Source organism: Capricornis sumatraensis, chromosome 14 (assembly GCF_032405125.1).
Source record: "Capricornis sumatraensis isolate serow.1 chromosome 14, serow.2, whole genome shotgun sequence".
Lineage (NCBI taxonomy): Eukaryota > Metazoa > Chordata > Mammalia > Artiodactyla > Bovidae > Capricornis > Capricornis sumatraensis.
This window is the reverse complement of record NC_091082.1, coordinates 63,787,839-63,800,933: the sequence shown is the minus strand read 5'-3', so window position 1 is coordinate 63,800,933 and position 13,095 is coordinate 63,787,839. Positions and strand designations below refer to the sequence as shown.

At 43.5% G+C, this 13,095-nt stretch overlaps 1 protein-coding gene across 2 annotated transcripts in view; it reads left to right on the top strand.

Moving 5' to 3' along the window:
* Positions 1-13,095, top strand: part of TNR (tenascin R) — a 95,832-nt gene that overhangs the window by 48,831 nt on the left and 33,906 nt on the right. For both annotated transcript variants that reach the window (XM_068986017.1, XM_068986018.1), the window contains 5 exons: positions 910-1,056; positions 6,573-6,692; positions 9,539-9,682; positions 10,343-10,473; positions 11,309-11,441. In XM_068986017.1, the coding sequence (XP_068842118.1) occupies positions 910-1,056; positions 6,573-6,692; positions 9,539-9,682; positions 10,343-10,473; positions 11,309-11,441 (675 nt within the window). The remainder of the gene's footprint in view (positions 1-909; positions 1,057-6,572; positions 6,693-9,538; positions 9,683-10,342; positions 10,474-11,308; positions 11,442-13,095) is intronic.

Sequence of the window (13,095 nt, the reverse complement as noted above, 5' to 3'; positions counted from 1 at the left end):
CATACCAGCTCCTCTCACAAAAGGCTTGATTATATTCACACAGGAAGCAGGCCCTTTACAGGTAGAGTGAACCTGGTAATCAGTCACCACTATCCAGACAGTGTAGTGAGAAACAAAGAACTCTAAAAGAATCTGCCAAGAGCCAGGGTCACATGCGCCTTTCCGAGAGAATTAAAGTGAAAGTGAAGTTGCTCAGTCGTGTCCGACTCTTTGCGACCCCCATGGACTGTAGCCTACCAGGCTCCTCCGTCCATGGGATTCTCCAGGCAAGGATACTGGAGTGGGGTGCCATTTCCTTCTCCAGCGATCTTCCCGACTCTACCGACTGAGCCACCAGAGAAGTTGCAAAGAGTAGGACACTACTGAGAGAATTCAAGTCCAAGACTAAACCCCCTGGGGGTGCCTGAAGATACCACAGTCATATGGAGGGAACTACCATGATGGTGGTCCTGTTACTGCTGCTCCATCCAAGTTATGAGTCAGAAGAAATAGGGCCAGACCTCACTTGCATCCTGCCAGCTCTTGCTGCTGCATGTGGAATTATTAAGGAAGTAGAGGGTATGCTTACTTCCAGTGAGTTAGAGGCATAATTTTCTGGATCTCTGGGCTGCACGAGCCAGTCTGCAGCCATGCTTTCTATACTACTTGAAGACCAGCTTGTTAGAAAATCACCTAATAGATTCCCCCCCCCCCTTTGTTCTTAGGATCCTATACAATATGGGGGTGGGATCAGCATGCAAGCTATCTTCAAATTCCAACATTCCCAGCCCCCTCTCTCCCAACTGGCTGCTGACCCTTGTGCTCATCTATATGGCCTGCATGACAAAGTGCCCCTGGGAGATCCTGTATCATGAGCTGCATTGATGTGAGATTCATGGAACTTGACCTGTGGCTTCTGCTCTTACTTAGTAGGACGACTGGACAGCTCAGTGGTGCCCAACACGGTGACAGAATTCACCATCACCAAGCTATACCCAGCTACAGAATATGAAATCAGCCTCAACAGTGTGCGGGGAAGGGAGGAGAGTGAGCGGATCTGCACTCTTGTGCACACAGGTGGGCACATCTCCCCGTGGAGGGCCAACGTGGGACCCCAGCTGAGGACCTGGGACCAACAGAAGTTATCCTGGCTAACTCAGAGGACACTGGTTCTGGGTTGGGGATGGAAGGTTGCCCTCCAGGGTGTTCCTTGGACTCACAGTTGAAGCAATTTGCAAAGTTCCTCCCTTGGAGTTCCTCTGTAATACTAGGAGTTTAGAGAGTCACCCTCTAAGAGTCTTAACGGTTTAGGTCAGACATTTTCATGGCATTTCCAATATGAAAAGTAACCCTCCAAAGACTCGTGACAGAAGTAAATTCCAGAACAGACTTGTGATTCATCCCATTTAATTTTTTAAAAGACTCTGACAGGGAAACTTTACCTTAGAGAAACTACAAAAGGAGTCTGTTATTCCAGTAACGACCGTTGGAATCATGAAACCCCTCATTCTACATGACCAGAACCACCAAGTAGCTGCACTTGCTTTTGCTTTATCATCCAGGGAGGAGGAAGGAGGTGCTTTTCTCTGGAAAAAATGATGGGCTTGAGAACAGGGCTCCGACAGCCCCTACCCTGCCCTTCTTCTCCGACTCCTCAGCCAGCTCATCACGCAGAACTAGGACAGGTTTTCCACAGAAAACATAAGAGGGAGCAGTGAAAGTTTTTGGTTCCAACCCCAGACGCAAGGCTCAGTGACGATATAGTTCCTGTATATTGAAGCATATACTCAGTAGTGCACTGACCCAGCACACAGGAGGGCATCCAGCTTGCCTCGTTAAGAGAACACCTGGATTTCCTGAGGCTGTTTACTTCTCTCGGGGAATGAACGGTCCTTCATGAATGAGAGTGACTTGGAATTCCTCGCTGCTCTTGTAGATACGCTCACTAGCCCAGAAGGAGCATCTCTAAGACCACGGCCAAAGAAATATTCCTTCAGAAACTCAAAAAGTTATTTATCTGAAGACATCACAGGACGTTCCCATCTTCCCTACTGTCCTTCCTTGCCTGTGACTACATATAGCACAGCCATGTTTTGGGTTCAATCTTACCCCTCAAATCAAGACATCTATGACCATAAAAGTATCAATACATGTTGACCTGAAGGGATGCCCAGTTCAGTCAGTTAGTCAGTTCAGTCGCTCAGTCGTGTCCAACTCTTTGCGACCCCATGAATCACAGCACACCAGGCCTCCCTGTCCATACCCATCTCCCGGAGTTCACTCAGACTCACGTCCATCGAGTCCGTGATGCCATCCAGCCATCTCATCCTGGGTCATCTCCTTCTCCTCCTGCCCCCAGTCCCTCCCAGCATCAGAGTTTTTTCCAATGAGTCAACACTTCTCATGAGGTGGCCAAAGTACTGGAGGTTCAGCTTTAGCATCATTCCTTCCAAAGAAATCCCAGGGCTGATCTCCTTCAGAATGGACTGGTTGGATCTCCTTGCAGTCCAAGGGACTCTCAAGAGTCTTCTCCAACACCACAGTTCAAACACATCAATTCTTCGGCGCTCAGCCTTCTTCACTGTCCAAATTTCACATCCATACATGACCACAGGACAAACCATAGCCTTGACTAGACGGACCTTAGTCGGCAAAGTAATGTCTCTGCTTTTGAATATGCTATCTAGGTTGGTCATAACTTTCCTTCCAAGGAGTAAGCGTCTTTTAATTTCATGGCTGCAGTCACCATCTGCAGTGATTCTGGAGCCCAAACAAATAAAGTCTGACACTGTTTCCACTGTTTCCCCATCTATTTCCCATGAAGTGATGGGACCAGATGCCATGATCTTCGTTTTCTGAATGTTGAGCTTTAGGCCAAATTTTTCGCTCTCCTCTTTCACTTTCTTGAAGAGCCTTTTTAGCTCCTCTTCACTTTCTGCCATAAGGGTGGTGTCATCTGCATATCTGAGGTTATTGATATTTCTCCCGGCAATCTTGCTTCCAGCTTGTGTTTCTTCCAGCCCAGCCTTTCTCATGATGTACTCTGCATAGAAGTTAAATAAGCAGGGTGACAATATACAGCCTTGACATACTCCTTTTCTTATTTGGAACCAGTCTATTGTTCCATGTCCAGTTCTAACTATTGCTTCCTGACCTGCATACAGGTTTCTCAAGAGGCAGGTCAGGTGGTCTGGTATTCCCATCTCTTTCAGAATTTTCCACAGTTTATTGTGATCCACACAGTCAAAGGCTTTGGCATAATCAATAAGGCAGAAATAGATGTTTTTCTGGAACTCTCTTGCTTTTTCCATGATCCAGCAGATGTTGGCAATTTGATCTCTGGTTCCTCTGCCTTTTCTAAAACCAGCTTGAACATCAGGGAGTTCATGGTTCACGTATTGCTGAAGCCTGTCTTGGAGAATTTTGAGCATTACTTTACTAGCATGTGAGATGAGTGCAATAGTGCGGTGGTTTGAGCATTCTTTGCCATTGCCTTTCTTTGGAATTAGAATGAAAACTGACCCTTTCCAGTCCTGTGGCCACTGCTGAGTTTTCCAAATTTGCTGGCATATTGAGTGTAGCACTTTCACAGCATCATCTTTCAGGATTTGAAACAGCTCAACTGGAATTCCATCACCTCCACTAACTTTGTTTGCAGTGATGCTTTCTAAGGCCCACTTGACTTCACATTCCAAGATGTCTGGCTCTAGATTAGTGATCACATCATCATGACTATCTGGGTCGTGAAGATCTTTTTTGTACAGTTCTTCTGTGTATTCTTGCCACCTCTTCTTAATATCTTCTGCTTCTGTTAGGTCCATACCATTTCTGTCCTTTATTGAGCCCATCTTTGAATGAAATGTTCCCTTGGTATGTCTAATTTTCTCGACGAGATGTCTAGTCTTTCCCATTCTGTTGTTTTCCTCTATTTCTTTGCATTGATTGCTGAGGAAGGCTTTCTTATCTCTTCCTGCTATTCTTTGGAACTCTGCATTTAGATGCCTATATCTTTGCTTTTCTCCTTTGCTTTTCACCTCTCTTCTCTTCACAGCTATTTGTAAGGCCTCCCCAGACAGCCATTTTGCTTTTTTGCATTTCTTTTCCATGGGGATGGTCTTGATCTCTGTCTCCTGTACAATGTCACGAACCTCATTCCATAGTTCATCAGGCATGCTATCTATCAGATCTAGGCCCTTAAATCTATTTCTCACTTCCACTGTATAATCATAAAGGATTTGATTTAGGTCATACCTGAATGGTCTAGTGGTTTTCCCTACTTTCTTCAATTTAAGTCTGAATTTGGCAATAAGGAGTTCATGATCTGAGCCACAGTCCGCTCCCGGTCTCGTTTTTGTTGACTGTTCAGAGCTTCTCCATCTTTGGCTGCAAAGAATAGAATCAATCTGATTTCGGTGTTGACCATCTGGTGATGTCCATGTGTAGAGTCTTCTCTTGTGTTATTGGAAGAGGGTGTTTGCTATGACCAGTGCATTTTCTTGGCAAAACTCTATTAGTCTTTGCCCTGCTTCATTCTGCATTCCAAGGCCAAATTTGCCTGTTACTCCAGGTGTTTCTTGACTTCCTACTTTTGCATTCCAGTCCCCTAGAATGAAAAGGACATCTTTTTTGTGTGTTAGTTCTAAAAGGTCTTGTAGGTCTTCATAAAACTGTTCAACTTCAGCTTCTTCAGCATTACTGGCTGGGGCATAGACTTGGATAACTGTGATATTGAATGGGTTTGCCTTGGAGATGAACAGAGATCATTCTGTCATTTTTGAGATTGCATCCAAGTATTGCATTTCAGACTCTTTTGTTGACCATGATAGCTACTCCCTTTCTTCTGAGGGATTCCTGCCTGTGGTAGTAGATATAATGGTTATCTGAGTTAAGTTCACCCATTCCAGTCCATTTTATTTCGTTCCCAGTGAGTGTAAAGAAACCCTCCTCATCCATTCTTCTATGTCTTAGAAATTCACACTAAAGAAATAAGGGTTTTTCTCAGTGAGGACAATAAAATGGACTTCACGAGGCTCCAAACCCAAAAGTAAGAGAACAACTTAGGTCAAAAACTCATTCCTTGAGTTCTTTAAGCAAGTATTTCTAAATCATATATTCAATAGTGCACTGTCCCAGCTTCCCTCCTTCAAGTTCAGGCAGAGCTATTTTGGCAACTCCCAACAACTAGATTACTCACAGAAATGTTTTATTTTGTTCTTTTGCTGTTGCTGTTGCTTTAGTGTGAGGTCTATGATTTTGTAACTTTTGACAATGATTACTCCTCATGGTCTCATGTTAGGTCTCAGAGAGGTCAAGCTAAATGTAGTCTCTTAAGATTTTTCTTCTTTGTTTCTTTTTGGAAGGTTGCATTTGAAGACCTTGTTCAAGGCATAGATTATGGACACAATTCAGATGTTAAAATTGTAAATGGTTGTTTCTTTGAAATAAATGACATAGACAAGGAATAAGAGCCTCCAGTTAGAGAAGAGGAAGAGATTAATAGTATATCTGGGTCCCCAAAATTAAAATACATGACACATAGGTTGAGCTGATACCTAAACTACTGTAATAACCTGCATTTCTAAGATAAATCCCAACTTTATGAAAGAGAGGTGCAGTAAGGAAATGAGGCAGGGAACAGGAGCAGTAAAGAATCCACCTGCAATGTAAGAGATGAGAGTTCGATCTCTGGGTCGGAAAGGTCCCTTGGAGAAGGAAATGGCCACCCACTCCAGTATTCTTGCCTGGAGAATCCCATGGACAGAGGAGTCTGGTGGGCTACAGTCCATAGTGTCGCAAAGAGTCAGACATGACTGAAGCAACTAAACCACATGTGCAAGTGAGAATAAGAATATGGTGCTATGATGAACAAACTCTGTTCGTCAACAGGCACTCCTGGCTTTAAGCCTGGACCAAGTCCCTTGACTCTTTTGCCAAAAAAAGAGCCCAGGACTCAGTACAGAGTCAGCCTTGTGAGTAGCAAAGCAAGAGTTCAATGAACAGATATGACTTTAAAGGCAACCTGAGTCCCATTCTTCATTCCACAAGTATTTACTGAGCAACGTCTAAGTTCTAGGTGCTGGGGTTACTCCCTGACTTCATGGAACTCCCACCACACTTCCTGCAGTTCATCAACAGAGACTGTTCCACATGGCATGCCCCTTCTATCAACATTTATACAAGTAAAAAGAGCCTGGGAAGCATATTAGCTCATCAGCTACAAAAATATAACAGTTTTGATGTGTTCTTAGTTTCTCTATCTAGGTTTAAATGTCTAAAGCACAAGAGTCATACCTTGGACTCCCCCATAACACCCGACTGCTCTGCACATAAGAAGTTAATGAATCAATTAAAAAAAAAAGATCGGAGAATAATTAAGGGAGTGCTAGGTGCTTGAAAGGAAGGAGAAATGGGAGAAGGGGAAGGGGCTGATGGAATCAGAAGGGGAGAAAGAAAAGAGGTCTTCATTCACTTCATTATTTTGTGTCACACAGCAGCAGCCATGCATTCTAGGTGAAACTACAGGAGATAGTTCTCTCCTCTTCCACACTGCAGTTCCTCTTACCTCTACCTGGTATTTTCCTATGTTGTTTCAGCCATGGACAATCCTGCAGATCTGACTGCTACCAACATCACCCCAACCGAAGCCCTGCTGCAGTGGAAGGCGCCCATGAGCGTAGTAGAGAACTACGTCATTGTTCTCACCCACTTTGCAGGTAGGTGTCTGCAGGTCAATGCATTAGGCAGGTGGGAACGGTGGGGATTGGGGCTGAAGACCAGCATGAAAATTTTTTAAAAATCTTTTTAATCTGAAAGAAAATTAAAAAATTTTCCCTGCTTTAATTTCAGCATAAAGCCCTCAAGATAGCCCCCAAACTCTAACTGTATCAACTATGGGAGTTGAGAAGTTAAATCTAAAAAGTACAAAAAGGGCATGTAACCAATACAGAAACAGAAGTGGCATTTGAAAGACAAAACTCAGAATTTGCCCCAGAATGTTATGGGCAAGAAGGATGACTTTTCTAGATATTTTACAAAGTGAAGAAAACGCTAAAGGACCATCCATGATAACAAGTGACAGAGGATTCAGAACTACTAGATTTTTCTGTCGCTTTGATCTTCTCTACCCATATCCAGCCCCAAAGGTTGAGCCAACATGAGATCTTGAGTTTTAATGTCTTCTTTGCCATACTTACTCACCTTAATGCTATTTGAAGTTGAATAGAGAAGCCCAAAGCAGAATGCTATTGAGTAGTTCAAGTGTCTAGGCCTAGGAAATTATTTCTCTGTCTAAATTATACATGTGCTCACAGAATATTGTGGGTTATAGGCAGGAATCCAGAGAACAAAGATACCAGAAGACAGAAGGCAGGCAGATGTCTTGATTTTCAAAAATGACAGATTAAGTCAATTCTGTAAGCTGCAAAGTAAACTGATTGTCAAAGCTTGGGAAAGTAGAAACCAAAACAGACTATTAAATAAGTTGGAAATGAATTAATGATTACTACATACCAGAACAGGTTCGCAAAGTATGAGTTTTGCCCAAACCACTTTTTGCCCCCTTTTTCTCACTGGCAAATCTGCTAGCACATCAGTACCTCAGCAAGGCATTAGAATGCCCACCTCCCATTTAGATGGAAAACTGCATGGTGGATCATATTTGGAGTTACAGCTGATCAAATGACTGACCCTCCCCGGAGAATGAACATCATTACTGTGGATACATCCTAACCCTGCTGTGTGCATGTGCAAGCCACTTCAACCCTACCACCCCTCCCTACACATTATGACCCTGCATTTCTAAATTCTCACCTGCCTTCTCAAGCCAACATGCATTTGCACATGTTCTTTCCTGTACCAGGAAACTCTTTTCCCACTTATCTACCTACTAAACTCATCCTTTAAGTCTCAGTTCCAACACAATCTCCTAGATCAAAGCTCTCATTATTCCCTTAAGGCAGTCAGATGCACCTGCTCACAGATATGAAGCACAGAGTTCCATCATAGCAATTTCCATTCATTCAACAACTATTGCTTTTCCTCCAAAGTGCCATGCACTCTCTGAGACTACAATGATTCAAAGCAAAACACGAGTTCTTATCTTCGAAAAATTCACTTCTAGTAAGGATGCAGACAAGTAACAAGTTACAACCCAATGTGGGCAGCGTCATGATGTGGGCAAGTACGAAATACCAGTCTGCCACACCTGATGGGCCACTATGATTTGGAGTGAGGGTGTGGAGGGGAAGAAAGAAGGCAGATCTTAGATCTGAGAAAAAGAGAAAAAGAAAAAGACGTGAACTCCAAGAAAAAGAGCAGCCTGTGGTGCATTTAGAGAGAAAGCTTGGAGAGTCTCAGGAACTGCCATAGTTGATGTGGCTGGAGCACTGACTATTGGCACCATGTTGCAAAGGAGATTAAAAAGATAGAGCCATTATATGAGCTCTTTCAAAGGGCTAGTTTAGATTTTAACTTGTTTGCATGCTCTTCTATGTCATTAGACCACAAAAAATTGAAACTTCAGCCCTGCCATTGTTTGGAGAAGTGCCCAGTAAACTCTATTAAATGCTGAATGACTCAGAAGTATTCTCAAGACACAATAAGAGGCTTGGCCTTGATCTAATGAACAGTTTTATCAACAGCTTGAATGAATATAGAAAAGATATGAATACAAAATTTATGTTTCAAACAAAACTGTGATTGTTAGAATCCAAATTCAGATATATTTTAGTAAACTGCAGTGGTAGCCCCACACTCAGTCAACAAGGAAAAATGCAGTAGAAATGAATGCAAATCCCTTCCCATGGGTGCAAAAAATCAACTACACAAGGTAAGCTTGGGAGGGGTTTTAAACATGATCTTTGATGATTTTTAATCTCAGCCTATGATAACAATATCCTAGGACCAGGATTAATATACATACTTGGCACAAATAAAAGCAGAGTCTTAACCTGTTTCTTTCATTGTCAGCTCATCTCAATTATTGTTCTCAGTCCTCTTCTGAGTTTTGCATTTCAGCAGGGACACTGATAAACAGTTCCTTGTTTACAGAAAAGTGGCCAGGAATGTGACAGTTTTAGAATCATCTCATAAGATCCTCTGGAGACGGAAATGGCAACCCACTCCAGTATTCTTGCCTGGAAAATCCCATGGACGGAGGAGCCTGGCAGGCTATAGTCTATGGAGTTGCAAAGAGTCGGACATGACTAAGCGACTTCACTTTCTTTCACTTTCTTTCACTTTCATACATGTAATGGGGGTTGGGCTGAATGCTCTTAGTCTAGAGGAGAGAAAACCTGATTAGGAATAGTGAAGGGCAGGAAGGGGTCATGAAACAAGAGATTTGGTTTATTCTAACTCCAGAGACCCAAGTAGATGTTATATGAAAGACTACCTGGCCTCCAAATAATTTCTCATTTATGATGAAAAACAAGATGAGAGGGGAGCTTTGTATGGAATATAATGCCAAATTAAATAACCTCTAAAGGATTTTTTCCAAAATACTCTAACAGTGCATTTGAATAGTCTTGTTCAATCCTTATCCATATCCATCTGATTTTAGTTGCTGGAGAGACCATCCTGGTTGATGGGGACAGTGAGGAATTCCAGCTTGTTGACCTGCTTCCTAGGACCCACTACACTGTCACCATGTATGCCACCAGCGGGCCTCTCACCAGTGGTACCGTCAGTACCAACTTCTCTACCCGTGAGTACTCGAGTGGTCAGCTCCATGTCAATATCCCGGGAGGCCTTTATGGATCCTGAAAATGATCAGTTTCCAAGGGCTAGACTAGATTAGAGTCTATAGGTTTTGGACAATGCAGTTATGAGGTATTCTTATTTTAGTTAACTGCAGCCCAAACGCCAGTGAAAGTGGGCTGCAACTCTCTTCCTGAGTCTGGCTGAGAGCAGTAGAACCAGGTCCAGAGAGGCCAGTACCAGCAATGCATCTGGCCCATTAAAGTCTGATGGATACTAAAGGGCTTAATATCTAGGAGAGAATTGCCAGGTGCAGTCATGGCCAGGAGGACAGTAGACAAAATTCTACATGTGGGAATGATGTAAATTCAAGAGTGAACTCACAGACATGCAAGTTTAACAAGGTCATGATTTCAGACTGGATGATGCCACATCCAGGCCCAGGGGACCAGGTGAGGGAAGAGGGGATAGCTTCAGGAATGATCATGATGCTGAAGGATTACCTTCTGCCTAGGAGTGTCCTTTATGCTCCTGTCCAAACAAGAACTGGGGTCACCATGTGAGCAGCCCAGAGATCACATAGATAGACAAATTGGTCCACATGCCTGGCATCAAAGAGGGAGGAGCTGGAGGGGTGTCCACTCCTCACATTTCCTCTTCTTTGCAGTCCTGGATGCTCCTGAAAATCTGACAGCTAGTGAAGTCACCAGACAAAGTGCCCTGATCTCCTGGCAGCCTCCCAGAGCAGAGATTGAAAACTACATCTTGACCTACAAATCCACTGATGGAAGCCGCAAGGTGAGATTTTTCTGGAAGCAACCCACAGGGAGTAAACCAAGTTTGCCATTACAGATACACAGCAGGCTGTTGAGAAAAGAGCACTCATCTGCAAGCCAGACATTTGAGTGTTAGTCTCTGTGCAAGTTAAGGCAAAACACTCAATCTCTCTGAGCCTCAGTTTCTGCTCTAGGTAATAGGGGCATCTACCCTGCAACTTCACTCGGTTGTGACTGATGCTGCCAATACCAGCTTCCAAGCCAATTAATAAGCACATAGTGTTGGAATGAATTTTCAGTAACAGGGCCATGCAAACATGAGCTGGATACCAAATTCAACAGTCTCATGTGCCTCTCGATAAGCACGATAAAGGCTCCATCTATACAGCCCACAGTAAAGAGGTCACAAATTTCTGTTTTAGGTGGTAGTTGAAACAGGCCACCTATAGCACTGGTTGTCAAATGTTTGTTAATGGTGAAATCCTTTTTTTTTTTTTTTTTTTGTAAAGTGAAATCATATTCAGAAACCAAATAAACAGAATAGGTTTCAATAGAGCTAGTCTGCGGGTGTGGAAGAGGGAGGCCTAGGTTCCTCCTTCATCACACCTCCAGGAGACCCCGTGTGATCTGAAAACCACAGAGTTCAATAACCCACGGCTAAGCTTGTCCAGCGTGCATCCATGGGAGGGGAGCTGGCGTCAGTCCCACATAGGACATGTTCTCTCTGCTTATTGGAACATCTTCTCCTTACGTGATGTGGAATAAAAATGGTCACAGTAATAGTGACCACGGGGTCTGGACTTCCCTTCCCTGATCCCTTCCATCCTTCCACCTCCCTCCCCTGGTTCATCCTGCAGGAGCTGATTGTGGACGCAGAGGACACGTGGATCCGACTGGAGGGCCTGTTGGAGAGCACAGACTACACGGTGCTCCTGCAGGCGGCCCAGGACATGGAGCGGAGCAGCATCACCTCCACCGCCTTCGCCACAGGTGAGAGGGGTACCTCCACCCTGCCGTCTCCTCCTCCCCTACATAGCACTGGGCTCCTCAGCAGCCTCTGCTGAGACTTGGCCAGGGAGGAGCCCATCAGAGAAACTCAATTGCCTCTTCTTGCAAAGGAAAATAATTATTTTCCCCTACTCCTGCGTTCCCCCCTTTGCATTGATCGCTGAAGAAGGCTTTCTTATCTCTTCTTGGTATTCTTTGGAACTCTGCATTTAGATGCCTATATCTTTCCTTTTCTCCTTTGCTTTTCACCTCTCTTCTCTTCACAGCTATTTGTAAGGCCTCCCCAGACAGCCATTTTGCTTTTTTGCATTTCTTTTCCATGGGGATGGTCTTGATCTCTGTCTCCTGTACAATGTCACGAACCTCATTCCATAGTTCATCAGGCACGCTATCTATCAGATCTAGGCCCTTAAATCTATTTCTCACTTCCACTGTATAATCATAAAGGGTTTGATTTAGGTCATACCTGAATGGTCTAGTGGTTTTCCCTACTTTCTTCAATTTACGTCTGAATTTGGCAATAAGGAGTTCATGATCTGAGCCACAGTCCGCTCCTGGTCTTGTTTTTGTTGACTGTATAGAGCTTCTCCATCTTTGGCTGCAAAGAATAGAATCAATCTGATTTCGGTGTTGACCATCTGGTGATGTCCATGTGTAGAGTCTTCTCTTGTGTTGTTGGAAGAGGGTGTTTGCTATGACCAGTGCATTTTCTTGGCAAAACTCTATTAGTCTTTGCCCTGCTTCATTCTGCATTCCAGGGCCAAATTTGCCTGTTACTCCAGGTGTTTCTTGACTTCCTACTTTTGCATTCCAGTCCCCTAGAATGAAAAGGACATCTTTTTTGGGTGTTAGTTCTAAAAGATCTTGTAGGTCTTCATAAAACCATTCAACTTCAGTTTCTTCAGCATTACTGGTTGGGGCATAGACTTGGATAACTGTGATATTGAATGGTTTGCCTTGGAGATGAACAGAGATCATTCTGTCATTTTTGAGACTGCATCCAAGTACTGCATTTTGGACTCTTTTGTTGACCATGATGGCTACTCCCTTTCTTCTGAGGGATTCCTGCCTGCAGTAGCAGATGTAGCTGTGAAAAGAAGAGAGGCGAAAAGCAAAGGAGAAAAGGAAAGATATAAGCATCTGAATGCAGAGTTCCAAAGAATAGTAAGAAGAGATAAGAAAGCCTTCCTCAGCAATCAATGCAAAGAAATAGAGGAAAACAACAGAATGGGAAAGACTAGACATCTCTTCAAGAAAATTAGACATACCAAGGGAACATTTCATTCAAAGATGGGCTCAATAAAGGACAGAAATGGTATGGACCTAACAGAAGCAGAAGATATTAAGAAGAGGTGGCAAGAATACACAGAAGAACTGTACAAAAAAGATCTTCATGACCCAGATAGTCATGATGATGTGATCACTAACCTAGAGCCAGACATCTTGGAATGTGAAGTCAAGTGGGCCTTAGAAAGCATCACTATGAACAAAGTTAGTGGAGGTGATGGAATTCCAGTTGAGCTGTTTCAAATCCTGAAAGATGATGCTGTGAAAGTGCTACACTCAATATGCCAGCAAATTTGGAAAACTCAGCAGTGGCCACAGGACTGGAAAAGGTCAGTTTTCATTCCAATTC